We start from the raw sequence: 11,630 nt of genomic DNA, 5'->3' as shown, positions 1-11,630 counted from the left end.
CACGTTGCATGTTCAGAAGCCTCCTTGGCTTGTGGCCACCATGTTGGCCAGAGCAGGTGAGATGGATGAGGTCTCCTTGGGGTAACCGTGCCTGTAGTACATACTCACCACACCAAGAGGTGACGGAGGGTCCCAAGCCCAGAGTCTTTGCTGGAGAGGAACTGCTGAGCCATTTTCCACCCAGACCGGGGATACTGAGGGTACCTCAAAATGAGGAGATTTAATACGTGTATCCGTGTGACTTCTTTCCCAAAGGCAAGATAGTAAATACAACTACAATTTTAAAGGTGGTTCTGAATCGTTAAACACATTTTTATTACAGTCTGTGAAATGAATGACAATAGTCTGTACATTTTTAAGTAAATAGTGTCACATCATCCCTTTCAGTAGGGAGATCATTTCCATAAACCCCACAAGTCATAAAGTTATATTTTGTGAATAGATCTAGATGGAAAGGTGGACCATAAGGAATATTTTAGTGACATTGGGTATGGATCACCTGAATACAGAACAGAGGGTGGTGACAGGAGGGGCTCAGGGGGCCTGGAGTAGGGATGGAGGAAACTATGGGAGGTTTTGAGGGGGGAGGGGGGAGGGGGCTGAAACGTCAGGCTCTGCAGTCAGTCCCTTGGATGGAATCTTGACCCATGCATCCCTGTCTGGGGGAATCTGGGAAAATCATTTACCCTCCCAATGGTTACTCCTCCTCCTGAGACTGGGGAGAGGTTGTGCCTTCAGCAGAGGGCGCTGTGGGATTATTTGGTGCCCGGTGAGGTGCTGCAGGAAACTCACCAAGGGTCAGGCATATACTGGGGGCTCAAAAGTTGTCATTCTATTAAAGTAGCTACATGTGTAGGAAGACGTCCATCCTGGGGGCACCAAGGGGCACTGTGGTCCTGGCTGGGACCCTCATAAGTCCATGTCCCCTGGGGAGGGCCCAAGTGAAAAGAGCATGACTGACGCTTCCTTGAAGATACCTCTCTTGAGGAGAGTAAATGTCTCTCTGAAACTCACACGTGGCCCTTCTTCTGACCCCAGGGAGTCCCCAGCGTGAGGCCTCTGGGCTCAGGGCTCAGCCAGGAGCTGAGACACAGGATGGGGAGGGAGGAGTAGATTTGCATTCACTGCTCCTCCCTTTGCGAGCTGCAAGGGGAGAGGATAAGACAGAGACCTGGAGAGGCCAGTCCAGCTGGGCAGCCTCAGTGCAGAGCTCGCAGAAGGACCTCCCACCATGACCTGGGTGCCCTTCTACCTCCTGCCCCTCCTGTTCAACACAGGTCAGAGTGGCCCAGGGACGCGGGGACCTCCCAACCCCTCCCTCCAGCACAGTCCTGAGGGTCACCTGCCCAGTGTCAGTGCCGTCAGCCAACCCTTGCATTTCTGTCTGCAGGTCTCTGTGCTGTGCCTGTGCTGACCCAGGCCCCGTCTGCATCTTCTTCCCTGGGAGGCTCGGCCAAGCTCACCTGCACCCTGAGCAGTGAGCACAGCACGTACTACATTGAGTGGTATCAACAGAGAGCAGGGCAGGCCCCTAGGTATCTGATGAAGCTGACCAGTGACGGAAGCGTCACCAAGGGGGATGGGATCCCCGACCGCTTCTCAGGCTCCAGCTCTGGGGCTGACCGCTACCTGACCATCGCCAACATCCAGTCTGAGGACGAGACTGAGTATATCTGTGGTGTCAGCTATAACACTGACGGCCAAGTTGGATACCACAGTGACACAGACCTAGGGGAAGTGAGGCCAAAACCTCCCTCCCTTGCCCTCCATCCCACGGCACCAGGGTGAGCTGCTCCCTGTCTGTCCCCGGAGTCCTGACCTTTGAGTCTTCCCCTTGCAAACCCCTCACCCCCAACCTCTCCCCGAGTCACCCCCAGGGAGAGGCAGACACACATTAAAATTTAGGTGGTTTTGACGAGGTGGGATTCTGGGTCCTCCTCACAGGCCTGTGTGGGCAATGCTGGGAGAGACCAGCCCAGCCCAGGGCAGAACAGGACACTGGGACAGGGCTGAGCTGAGATGACCCTGTCCCCAGTAGCCCCCAGGCCCTACTCCAAGTCTCTCAGGGAAGGAACATGGATCTTGGCGTGCAGAGGCGACATGCAGGTCATGGTACCAAGTGTCCTGACTTGGGTGCCCCGGGTGCAGAGCAGGCCCCTGGCCAGGACTGAGGGCTCAGCAGGAAGCACTGGGCCTCTGGGGAGGGAGGATGGGAACCTTGACCCCATGGTGGGTGCAGAGCTGGGTCCTTAGGGAGTCATGAGGTGGTAAGGGTGTCTGTGGCAGTACAGACTTGGAGCTCGGCCTGGCTTCTCCTGCTGGGGAAGGGTCTCAGCTTTGGTGCCAAGAATGGCTCCCCATTCACCCACAGGACGTTGTAGGGACCGGCCAGCACCACGTCCACTGGGACAGCAGCAGGGATGGGGAACGGGGATGCTGAGCTGGAGACTATGGTCCCCTTACCCCAGTCGGACCCCCAGTGACTGAGGCCTGAGAGGCAAAGTCCAGGAGCTGCCCGTGGCCTGGAGGACTCCACGGGGGCAGGAGGGGAGGAGGTGGTTGGTCTCCCGGAGAGGGATGGACAGGGGGCCGGGGGCAGGACTGGACAGGACATCAGAGCTCCGTCCTGCAGTGACCTCTGTCCCCGACTCTGCCGGGACTCACAGGGGACACAGGGCCCTCTCCTGTCACCCCATCCCAGAAAGGGTTGTTCTCTCCAAGGCTTTGCTGTGACTTTGTCCCTAACAAGGCCTCCTGCAGGTCCCACTAGTTGGGAGTGTCCTGTCCCCCTTACACTGTAGGAAAGGGAGCCAGGAGGATGGCAGTGAGTAAACCCACCCCCATGCGGGTCCCACCACATCCACACACCCCGGGGCCTGTGCTGCTAAGAAGTGAAGACAGCAGGAGCCTGTGACGGACGCACAGAGGGACAGACGGCACGATGTGAGGACAAGGATGGAAAAGGGAAGACGATGAGACCATACCATGCTGTGCTTAGATGGCGACCCACCAGGGAGGGATCTGCCCCTATGGACTCGATCAGAGAGAGATGGACACCCATTCGAGGGCATCTCTCTGGTCAAGGTCATAATAGGGTCAGGGTCTGGGTGAGAACTGTCATCCTGTCTGTGAAAGTGACTGATGAACAGGGTGGAGGACGGTATCTCCTCCCAGGTTGGTCCGCACCTGTGGACATAGGATTAGTGACCTTATAAGAAGAGACGAGAAACACACCCCCAACCCCGAGTGAGCCACTGAGACAGACCATCTAAGGACAGAGCCAGAAAGCGCCTTCAGGGAGCCGGGAGAGAGCTTGCACTAAAAACAATATTAGGGCAACTTGATCACGGACTTCTGACCTCCAGAACCTTGGAAAATAAATTTGTGGTGTTTAAGCAACATGTGGGTGGTATTTTTCCATGGCTGCCTGAGCTGACTAAGACAGGAGCGGGGAACACTTGTGTGTAGGTGTTTATGGGAGCATTAGTCTTCATTTCTCTGAAATAAAATCCCAAGGGTACAATTCCTAGATTGTACAGTAATTGCATGTTTAGTTTCATAGTAGCTGCAAAGCTGTTTTCTAGGGTGGCTGTACCACTTTATAGTCCTACCAGCAACACCTGAGCCACCAGTCCCTCTGCTGCACAGCCAGCATTGGTTTTGCCACTGTTTTTTACTTTAGCCCATCTGCTCCATTCTGACTGGTGTGTAGCGGCAACTCTTTAGGGTGTGATTGACATTTCCCTAATGACTCATGGGGACCATCTTCCCATGTGCTCATCTGACATCTGTACATTCCCGAAAAAATGTCTGTTCACATCATTTCCCAAATTCCACTTGGATTTTAGTTGTTTTGTTTATTGATTAGTTTTGACACATTTTTTAATGTATATACAAGTTTTTGATGAATATGTGAGTGGAAAGTATTTTCTCCCACTTTACTGGATTTTTCAACTCCATAAAAAGGCCTTTTATAGAACATATGCTTTTCATTTTAATGTATTTCAATTTATCTTCTTCCTTTCACAAATCATGCATGTATTGTCAAGTCCAAGAATTCTTGCCTAGGTCTAGATAAGGAAGACATTTTTCCTTTTATTTTTAAACATAAAATGAAAAAGAATGTATATGTTGATTTGAATCACTTTGCTGTGCACCTAAAACTAAAACAACATTGTAAATCCACTATACTTCGAAAAATAAAAATTAAAAAGACTTTAAAGAAATATAATAAAAACCCTGCCAGATGTACCTGACCAGTGTCACTGTGTCTGCTGCTGGAATTCTGGGCTCTCACAGCAGCATGACCGTGGTCCCCGCAGTGCCAGCTTCCAGCACTGTCCAGCCCACCACACGATAACCTCATCCCCAGAGAGGACGCCTGTGTGTCCCCAAGGCCCAGAGGGGAGCCCAGGAGCGGACTGAGAGGTGTGTGCACATGCTGGGGCAGGCAGGGGCAGCCTTTCTCACTCAGCACCAGAGAGTTCTGGGGACCTGGACTCAGGCCTGGAACTCAGGTGCCAGTTTAACTCCTCCTTGGATCCCAGCTGTTCTCTGCTCAGCAGGGAGCCGGTCACAAGGCCAAAGGTGGCAGGAAGGAGATTTGCATGAAGACACCCCTTCTGAGCATAAGAGAGGCCCAGAGGCCCCACCCCAGCTGTGAGCTCAGAGGCAGAGCTCAGGGCGTCCCCACCATGGCCTGGACCCGTCTCCTGCTCCCCCTCCTCACTCTTTGCACAGGTGCTGCCCCCAGGCTCAGCCCGAAAAGTGACCAGAGCTCAGCCTGGTCCAGAACTTCAGCTCAGCACAGGAGCTGCCGCAGGGGGCATGAGGCTGCAGGGATGAGACCCTCTTCCTCACCCTCACTCTCCTCTCCTCTCTTGTAGGTTCTGTGGCCTCTTCTGCGCTGACTCAGCCACCTGCGGTGTCTGTGTCCTTGGGACAGACGGCCAGGATCACCTGCCAGGGAGACAGCTTAGGAAACTATTATGCTCAATGGTACCAGCAGAAGCCAGGCCAGGCCCCTGTGCTGGTCATTTATGAGGACAGCAAGCGGCCCTCAGGGATCCCTGACCGATTCTCTGGTTCCAGCTCAGGCAAAATTGCCACCCTGACCATCAGCAGGGCCCAGGCCGAGGACGAGGCTGACTATTACTGTGAGTCAGCTGACAGCAGTGATTATGTTCACAGTGACACAGGCAGACAGGGAAGTGAGACACAAACCCCTTCTGTGTCTGGCTCACATTCTCCTCCAGCCCCAGGAGGACTGTGGAAGAACAGTGACAGGTCTGGCCTGGTCCCTCAAGTTCCGAGACGCCTAGGCTGCCCCTCCTCCCAGCCCTCCAGGCAGACTCTGCACAGGGGGCTCAGGAGTGATTATGGACTGGCAGGACCAGGCTGGCTCAGCGTCTGGGCTGTGGTGTTGACTTGAGGAAATAAGGCCTGAATGAAGGACAGACAGCGAGAGCAGAGACCCAGTGCTCGTGGACCCTGTATGTCCACATGGGGCTGACTGACCACTCATCAGCCCAAAGCTCTTGGATGGATGGCCAGAACCACCCAGCTCGTCAGAGCTCTGGAACCTCCAGGATCCCGTGACAACCTGGGACTCCAAACGAGGCAAAGCAGCACAGTGGACAGAGTGGGGGCCGCCACGTCCCTCCTCTGGGCTCACCCGCCTCACACCCATGTTGGAGCCCCTGGCAGCTCCCAGCTGTGCCCTCCCTGGGGAGGGCTGTCGTTGTAGAGACAGTCCCCCCAAGGTCGTGTCCCCTGGTGCCATGTAAGAAAGTGTAAAGGCAAGTACAGAAAGGATTTAACTGTGACCAAGTACCTTTGTTGAAACTAAAAACAATAAGAAAGAAAGAACATAGGGAGAAACAAAATATCCCATACCCAGCAAGGAAAGAGTCACAATACCTGAATATCAAACATTTCCTGTAAGGAATCAGAAAACTAAGAGTCAGAATAAGTACAAAAATCAGTTAATCCGAACTTGCCCTGAATGGCCCAGATGATGTATTTGATAGACAAGGACACAAAAGCAACTTCTATAGTTATAGTCCATTTGTTCCTGAGGTTGAGGAAACATTGAACATGTTAAATGGAGACACAGGGTGTAAAAACATGATCCACATTGCATTTCTGCAAATGAAAACTACACATCTGAGCTTAAAATAAACTGGATGAGACTGAGAGCACATAGATGCTGCAGAAGAAGATCACTGAACTTGATGAAATAGCAGTAGAAACTAGTCGAAATCAAACACAGACCCACCAAAAAGAAAAATGATGAGAGATGTCATCCCCTGCCCCAAACCCACCCATGTGGCCTGAGAAAAAGTCTCCTCTTAACAAATTTTGCCCATCGTTCCAGGATCTAGAGTCTGACACAAGCTCAGTTTGATGAGTTTAGGACAGTTAAGCCCCAGACCCAAGTGGCCTTAGAAAGACTAAGGAGGCCAGCAGGAGGGGCTGAGGGTGTCCATGGTGACCTGGAACAGAGCTCCTGAGACCTGGTGGGCGCACTGAATGGGTTTAGGGGCCCCTCAATCCAGTATGAACTCACCTTAAGTAATTACATCTGAATGGGCCCTATTTCCAAATAAGGTCCCACTCTTGGGCACTGGTGGTTAGGACTTCAACAGGCAATTGTTAGAGGTCCTACAATATGTTTGTGTATTTTGGTGTGGCCAGAAAATTTTGTCAGTGGCAAATCCCAAACCCAAGACTTTTCCCATGCATCCCATTCCTACATCCACTATTCCACCGTCTCTGCTTTCTATTAAGTGTATGGGTAAGGCTTAAGGATATTCACAGATGGAAGAGGAGTAAATATTCATGTGTGCTTAATACATATCCAGACCCATCCGCGTTCTTCCTACTTATTAACGTGTTTAATCACAAATAATCAATGAACAAGCATCCCCATTATATCCCATCTTACAGATGCGGAAGCTGAGGTACGAAGGACAGAGCAACTTGTTTCAAGTCAGAACTGGAACGGGGCAGACCCGGCAACAAAGAGGTCCCTCCACCCGAGTTCCTGGACTTCCCCACCTTCCTGTGGCCTCTCATGGTGCTTCCAAAGCTAAGACGTGGCCTTTCCTGAATGCGCTAGGAAGTTCTCTCTCCTATTTGAGACACAAGTGACTGACATTGTGACTTTGCAGTGCTGCCCTATCCATTACCTACACTATTTGAACCACATATGTAATTTTCAATTATCCAGTAAACGCTTTTTAAAAATTAGGAGAAACCGATGCAGTTAGTTTCCATAATAGGTTTTGCGTAACTAAATTACTTGAAAATATCATTTCAATATGAATTAAATATTAGAATATTGATACATTCTACACTACACTCTCCTAAATCTTTGAAATGTGCTGGGTATTTCAGATCTACAGCACAGCTCACTGCGACCACCCACGTTGCATGTTCAGAAGCCTCCTTGGCTTGTGGCCACCATGTTGGCCAGAGCAGGTGAGATGGATGAGGTCTCCTTGGGGTAACCGTGCCTGTAGTACATACTCACCACACCAAGAGGTGACGGAGGGTCCCAAGCCCAGAGTCTTTGCTGGAGAGGAACTGCTGAGCCATTTTCCACCCAGACCGGGGATACTGAGGGTACCTCAAAATGAGGAGATTTAATACGTGTATCCGTGTGACTTCTTTCCCAAAGGCAAGATAGTAAATACAACTACAATTTTAAAGGTGGTTCTGAATCGTTAAACACATTTTTATTACAGTCTGTGAAATGAATGACAATAGTCTGTACATTTTTAAGTAAATAGTGTCACATCATCCCTTTCAGTAGGGAGATCATTTCCATAAACCCCACAAATCATAAAGTTATATTTTGTGAATAGATCTAGATGGAAAGGTGGACCATAAGGAATATTTTAGTGACATTGGGTATGGATCACCTGAATACAGAACAGAGGGTGGTGACAGGAGGGGCTCAGGGGGCCTGGAGTAGGGATGGAGGAAACTATGGGGGGTTTTGAGGGGGGAGGGTGGGAGGGGGCTGAAACGTCAGGCTCTGCAGTCAGTCCCTTGGATGGAATCTTGACCCATGCATCCCTGTCTGGGGGAATCTGGGAAAATCATTTACCCTCCCAATGGTTACTCCTCCTCCTGAGACTGGGGAGAGGTTGTGCCTTCAGCAGAGGGCGCTGTGGGATTATTTGGTGCCCGGTGAGGTGCTGCAGGAAACTCACCAAGGGTCAGGCATATACTGGGGGCTCAAAAGTTGTCATTCTATTAAAGTAGCTACATGTGTAGGAAGACGTCCATCCTGGGGGCACCAAGGGGCACTGTGGTCCTGGCTGGGACCCTCATAAGTCCATGTCCCCTGGGGAGGGCCCAAGTGAAAAGAGCATGACTGACGCTTCCTTGAAGATACCTCTCTTGAGGAGAGTAAATGTCTCTCTGAAACTCACACGTGGCCCTTCTTCTGACCCCAGGGAGTCCCCAGCGTGAGGCCTCTGGGCTCAGGGCTCAGCCAGGAGCTGAGACACAGGATGGGGACAGAGGAGTAGATTTGCATTCACTGCTCCTCCCTTTGCGAGCTGCAAGGGGAGAGGATAAGACAGAGACCTGGAGAGGCCAGTCCAGCTGGGCAGCCTCAGTGCAGAGCTCGCAGAAGGACCTCCCACCATGACCTGGGTGCCCTTCTACCTCCTGCCCCTCCTGTTCAACACAGGTCAGAGTGGCCCAGGGACGCGGGGACCTCCCAACCCCTCCCTCCAGCACAGTCCTGAGGGTCACCTGCCCAGTGTCAGTGCCGTCAGCCAACCCTTGCATTTCTGTCTGCAGGTCTCTGTGCTGTGCCTGTGCTGACCCAGGCCCCGTCTGCATCTTCTTCCCTGGGAGGCTCGGCCAAGCTCACCTGCACCCTGAGCAGTGAGCACAGCACGTACTACATTGAGTGGTATCAACAGAGAGTAGGGCAGGCCCCTAGGTATCTGATGAAGCTGACCAGTGACGGAAGCGTCACCAAGGGGGATGGGATCCCCGACCGCTTCTCAGGCTCCAGCTCTGGGGCTGACCGCTACCTGACCATCGCCAACATCCAGTCTGAGGACGAGACTGAGTATATCTGTGGTGTCAGCTATAACACTGACGGCCAAGTTGGATACCACAGTGACACAGACCTAGGGGAAGTGAGGCCAAAACCTCCCTCCCTTGCCCTCCATCCCACGGCACCAGGGTGAGCTGCTCCCTGTCTGTCCCCGGAGTCCTGACCTTTGAGTCTTCCCCTTGCAAACCCCTCACCCCCAACCTCTCCCCGAGTCACCCCCAGGGAGAGGCAGACACACATTAAAATTTAGGTGGTTTTGACGAGGTGGGATTCTGGGTCCTCCTCACAGGCCTGTGTGGGCAATGCTGGGAGAGACCAGCCCAGCCCAGGGCAGAACAGGACACTGGGACAGGGCTGAGCTGAGATGACCCTGTCCCCAGTAGCCCCCAGGCCCTACTCCAAGTCTCTCAGGGAAGGAACATGGATCTTGGCGTGCAGAGGCGACATGCAGGTCATGGTACCAAGTGTCCTGACTTGGGTGCCCCGGGTGCAGAGCAGGCCCCTGGCCAGGACTGAGGGCTCAGCAGGAAGCACTGGGCCTCTGGGGAGGGAGGATGGGAACCTTGACCCCATGGTGGGTGCAGAGCTGGGTCCTTAGGGAGTCATGAGGTGGTAAGGGTGTCTGTGGCAGTACAGACTTGGAGCTCGGCCGGGCTTCTCCTGCTGGGGAAGGGTCTCAGCTTTGGTGCCAAGAATGGCTCCCCATTCACCCACAGGACGTTGTAGGGACCGGCCAGCACCACGTCCACTGGGACAGCAGCAGGGATGGGGAACGGGGATGCTGAGCTGGAGACTATGGTCCCCTTACCCCAGTCGGACCCCCAGTGACTGAGGCCTGAGAGGCAAAGTCCAGGAGCTGCCCGTGGCCTGGAGGACTCCACGGGGGCAGGAGGGGAGGAGGTGGTTGGTCTCCCGGAGAGGGATGGACAGGGGGCCGGGGGCAGGACTGGACAGGACATCAGAGCTCCGTCCTGCAGTGACCTCTGTCCCCGACTCTGCCGGGACTCACAGGGGACACAGGGCCCTCTCCTGTCACCCCATCCCAGAAAGGGTTGTTCTCTCCAAGGCTTTGCTGTGACTTTGTCCCAAACAAGGCCTCCTGCAGGTCCCACTAGTTGGGAGTGTCCTGTCCCCCTTACACTGTAGGAAAGGGAGCCAGGAGGATGGCAGTGAGTAAACCCACCCCCATGCGGGTCCCACCACATCCACACACCCCGGGGCCTGTGCTGCTAAGAAGTGAAGACAGCAGGAGCCTGTGACGGACGCACAGAGGGACAGACGGCACGATGTGAGGACAAGGATGGAAAAGGGAAGACGATGAGACCATACCATGCTGTGCTTAGATGGCGACCCACCAGGGAGGGATCTGCCCCTATGGACTCGATCAGAGAGAGATGGACACCCATTCGAGGGCATCTCTCTGGTCAAGGTCATAATAGGGTCAGGGTCTGGGTGAGAACTGTCAACCTGTCTGTGAAAGTGACTGATGAACAGGGTGGAGGACGGTATCTCCTCCCAGGTTGGTCCGCACCTGTGGACATAGGATTAGTGACCTTATAAGAAGAGACGAGAAACACACCCCCAACCCCGAGTGAGCCACTGAGACAGACCATCTAAGGACAGAGCCAGAAAGCGCCTTCAGGGAGCCGGGAGAGAGCTTGCACTAAAAACAATATTAGGGCATCTTGATCACGGACTTCTGACCTCCAGAACCTTGGAAAATAAATTTGTGGTGTTTAAGCAACATGTGGGTGGTATTTTTCCATGGCTGCCTGAGCTGACTAAGACAGGAGCGGGGAACACTTGTGTGTAGGTGTTTATGGGAGCATTAGTCTTCATTTCTCTGAAATAAAATCCCAAGGGTACAATTCCTAGATTGTACAGTAATTGCATGTTTAGTTTCATAGTAGCTGCAAAGTTGTTTTCTAGGGTGGCTGTACCACTTTATAGTCCTACCAGCAACACCTGAGCCACCAGTCCCTCTGCTGCACAGCCAGCATTGGTTTTGCCACTGTTTTTTACTTTAGCCCATCTGCTCCATTCTGACTGGTGTGTAGCGGCAACTCTTTAGGGTGTGATTGACATTTCCCTAATGACTCATGGGGACCATCTTCCCATGTGCTCATCTGACATCTGTACATTCCCGAAAAAATGTCTGTTCACATCATTTCCCAAATTCCACTTGGATTTTAGTTGTTTTGTTTATTGATTAGTTTTGACACATTTTTTAATGTATATACAAGTTTTTGATGAATATGTGAGTGGAAAGTATTTTCTCCCACTTTACTGGATTTTTCAACTCCATAAAAAGGACTTTTATAGAACATATGCTTTTCATTTTAATGTATTTCAATTTATCTTCTTCCTTTCACAAATCATGCATGTATTGTCAAGTCCAAGAATTCTTGCCTAGGTCTAGATAAGGAAGACATTTTTCCTTTTATTTTTAAACATAAAATGAAAAAGAATGTATATGTTGATTTGAATCACTTTGCTGTGCACCTAAAACTAAAACAACATTGTAAATCCACTATACTTCGAAAAATAA

The 11,630-nt window shown here is 52.0% G+C and overlaps 1 protein-coding gene across 1 annotated transcript in view; it reads left to right on the top strand.

Annotated features, from left to right (window-relative positions):
- Positions 1-8,658: 8,658 nt before the first annotated feature.
- Positions 8,659-11,630, top strand: part of LOC307197472 (immunoglobulin lambda-1 light chain-like) — a gene marked incomplete at its 5' end in the record, with an annotated part of 35,384 nt that continues 32,412 nt past the window's right edge. The window contains 2 exons of the mRNA XM_079943385.1: positions 8,659-8,704; positions 8,818-9,107. Of these exons, the coding sequence (XP_079799511.1) occupies positions 8,659-8,704; positions 8,818-9,107 (336 nt within the window). The remainder of the gene's footprint in view (positions 8,705-8,817; positions 9,108-11,630) is intronic.

This window comes from Stenella coeruleoalba, assembly GCF_951394435.1.
Source record: "Stenella coeruleoalba genome assembly, chromosome: 14".
Classification (NCBI taxonomy): domain Eukaryota; kingdom Metazoa; phylum Chordata; class Mammalia; order Artiodactyla; family Delphinidae; genus Stenella; species Stenella coeruleoalba.
This window is presented reverse-complemented; position numbering and strand designations above follow the sequence as displayed.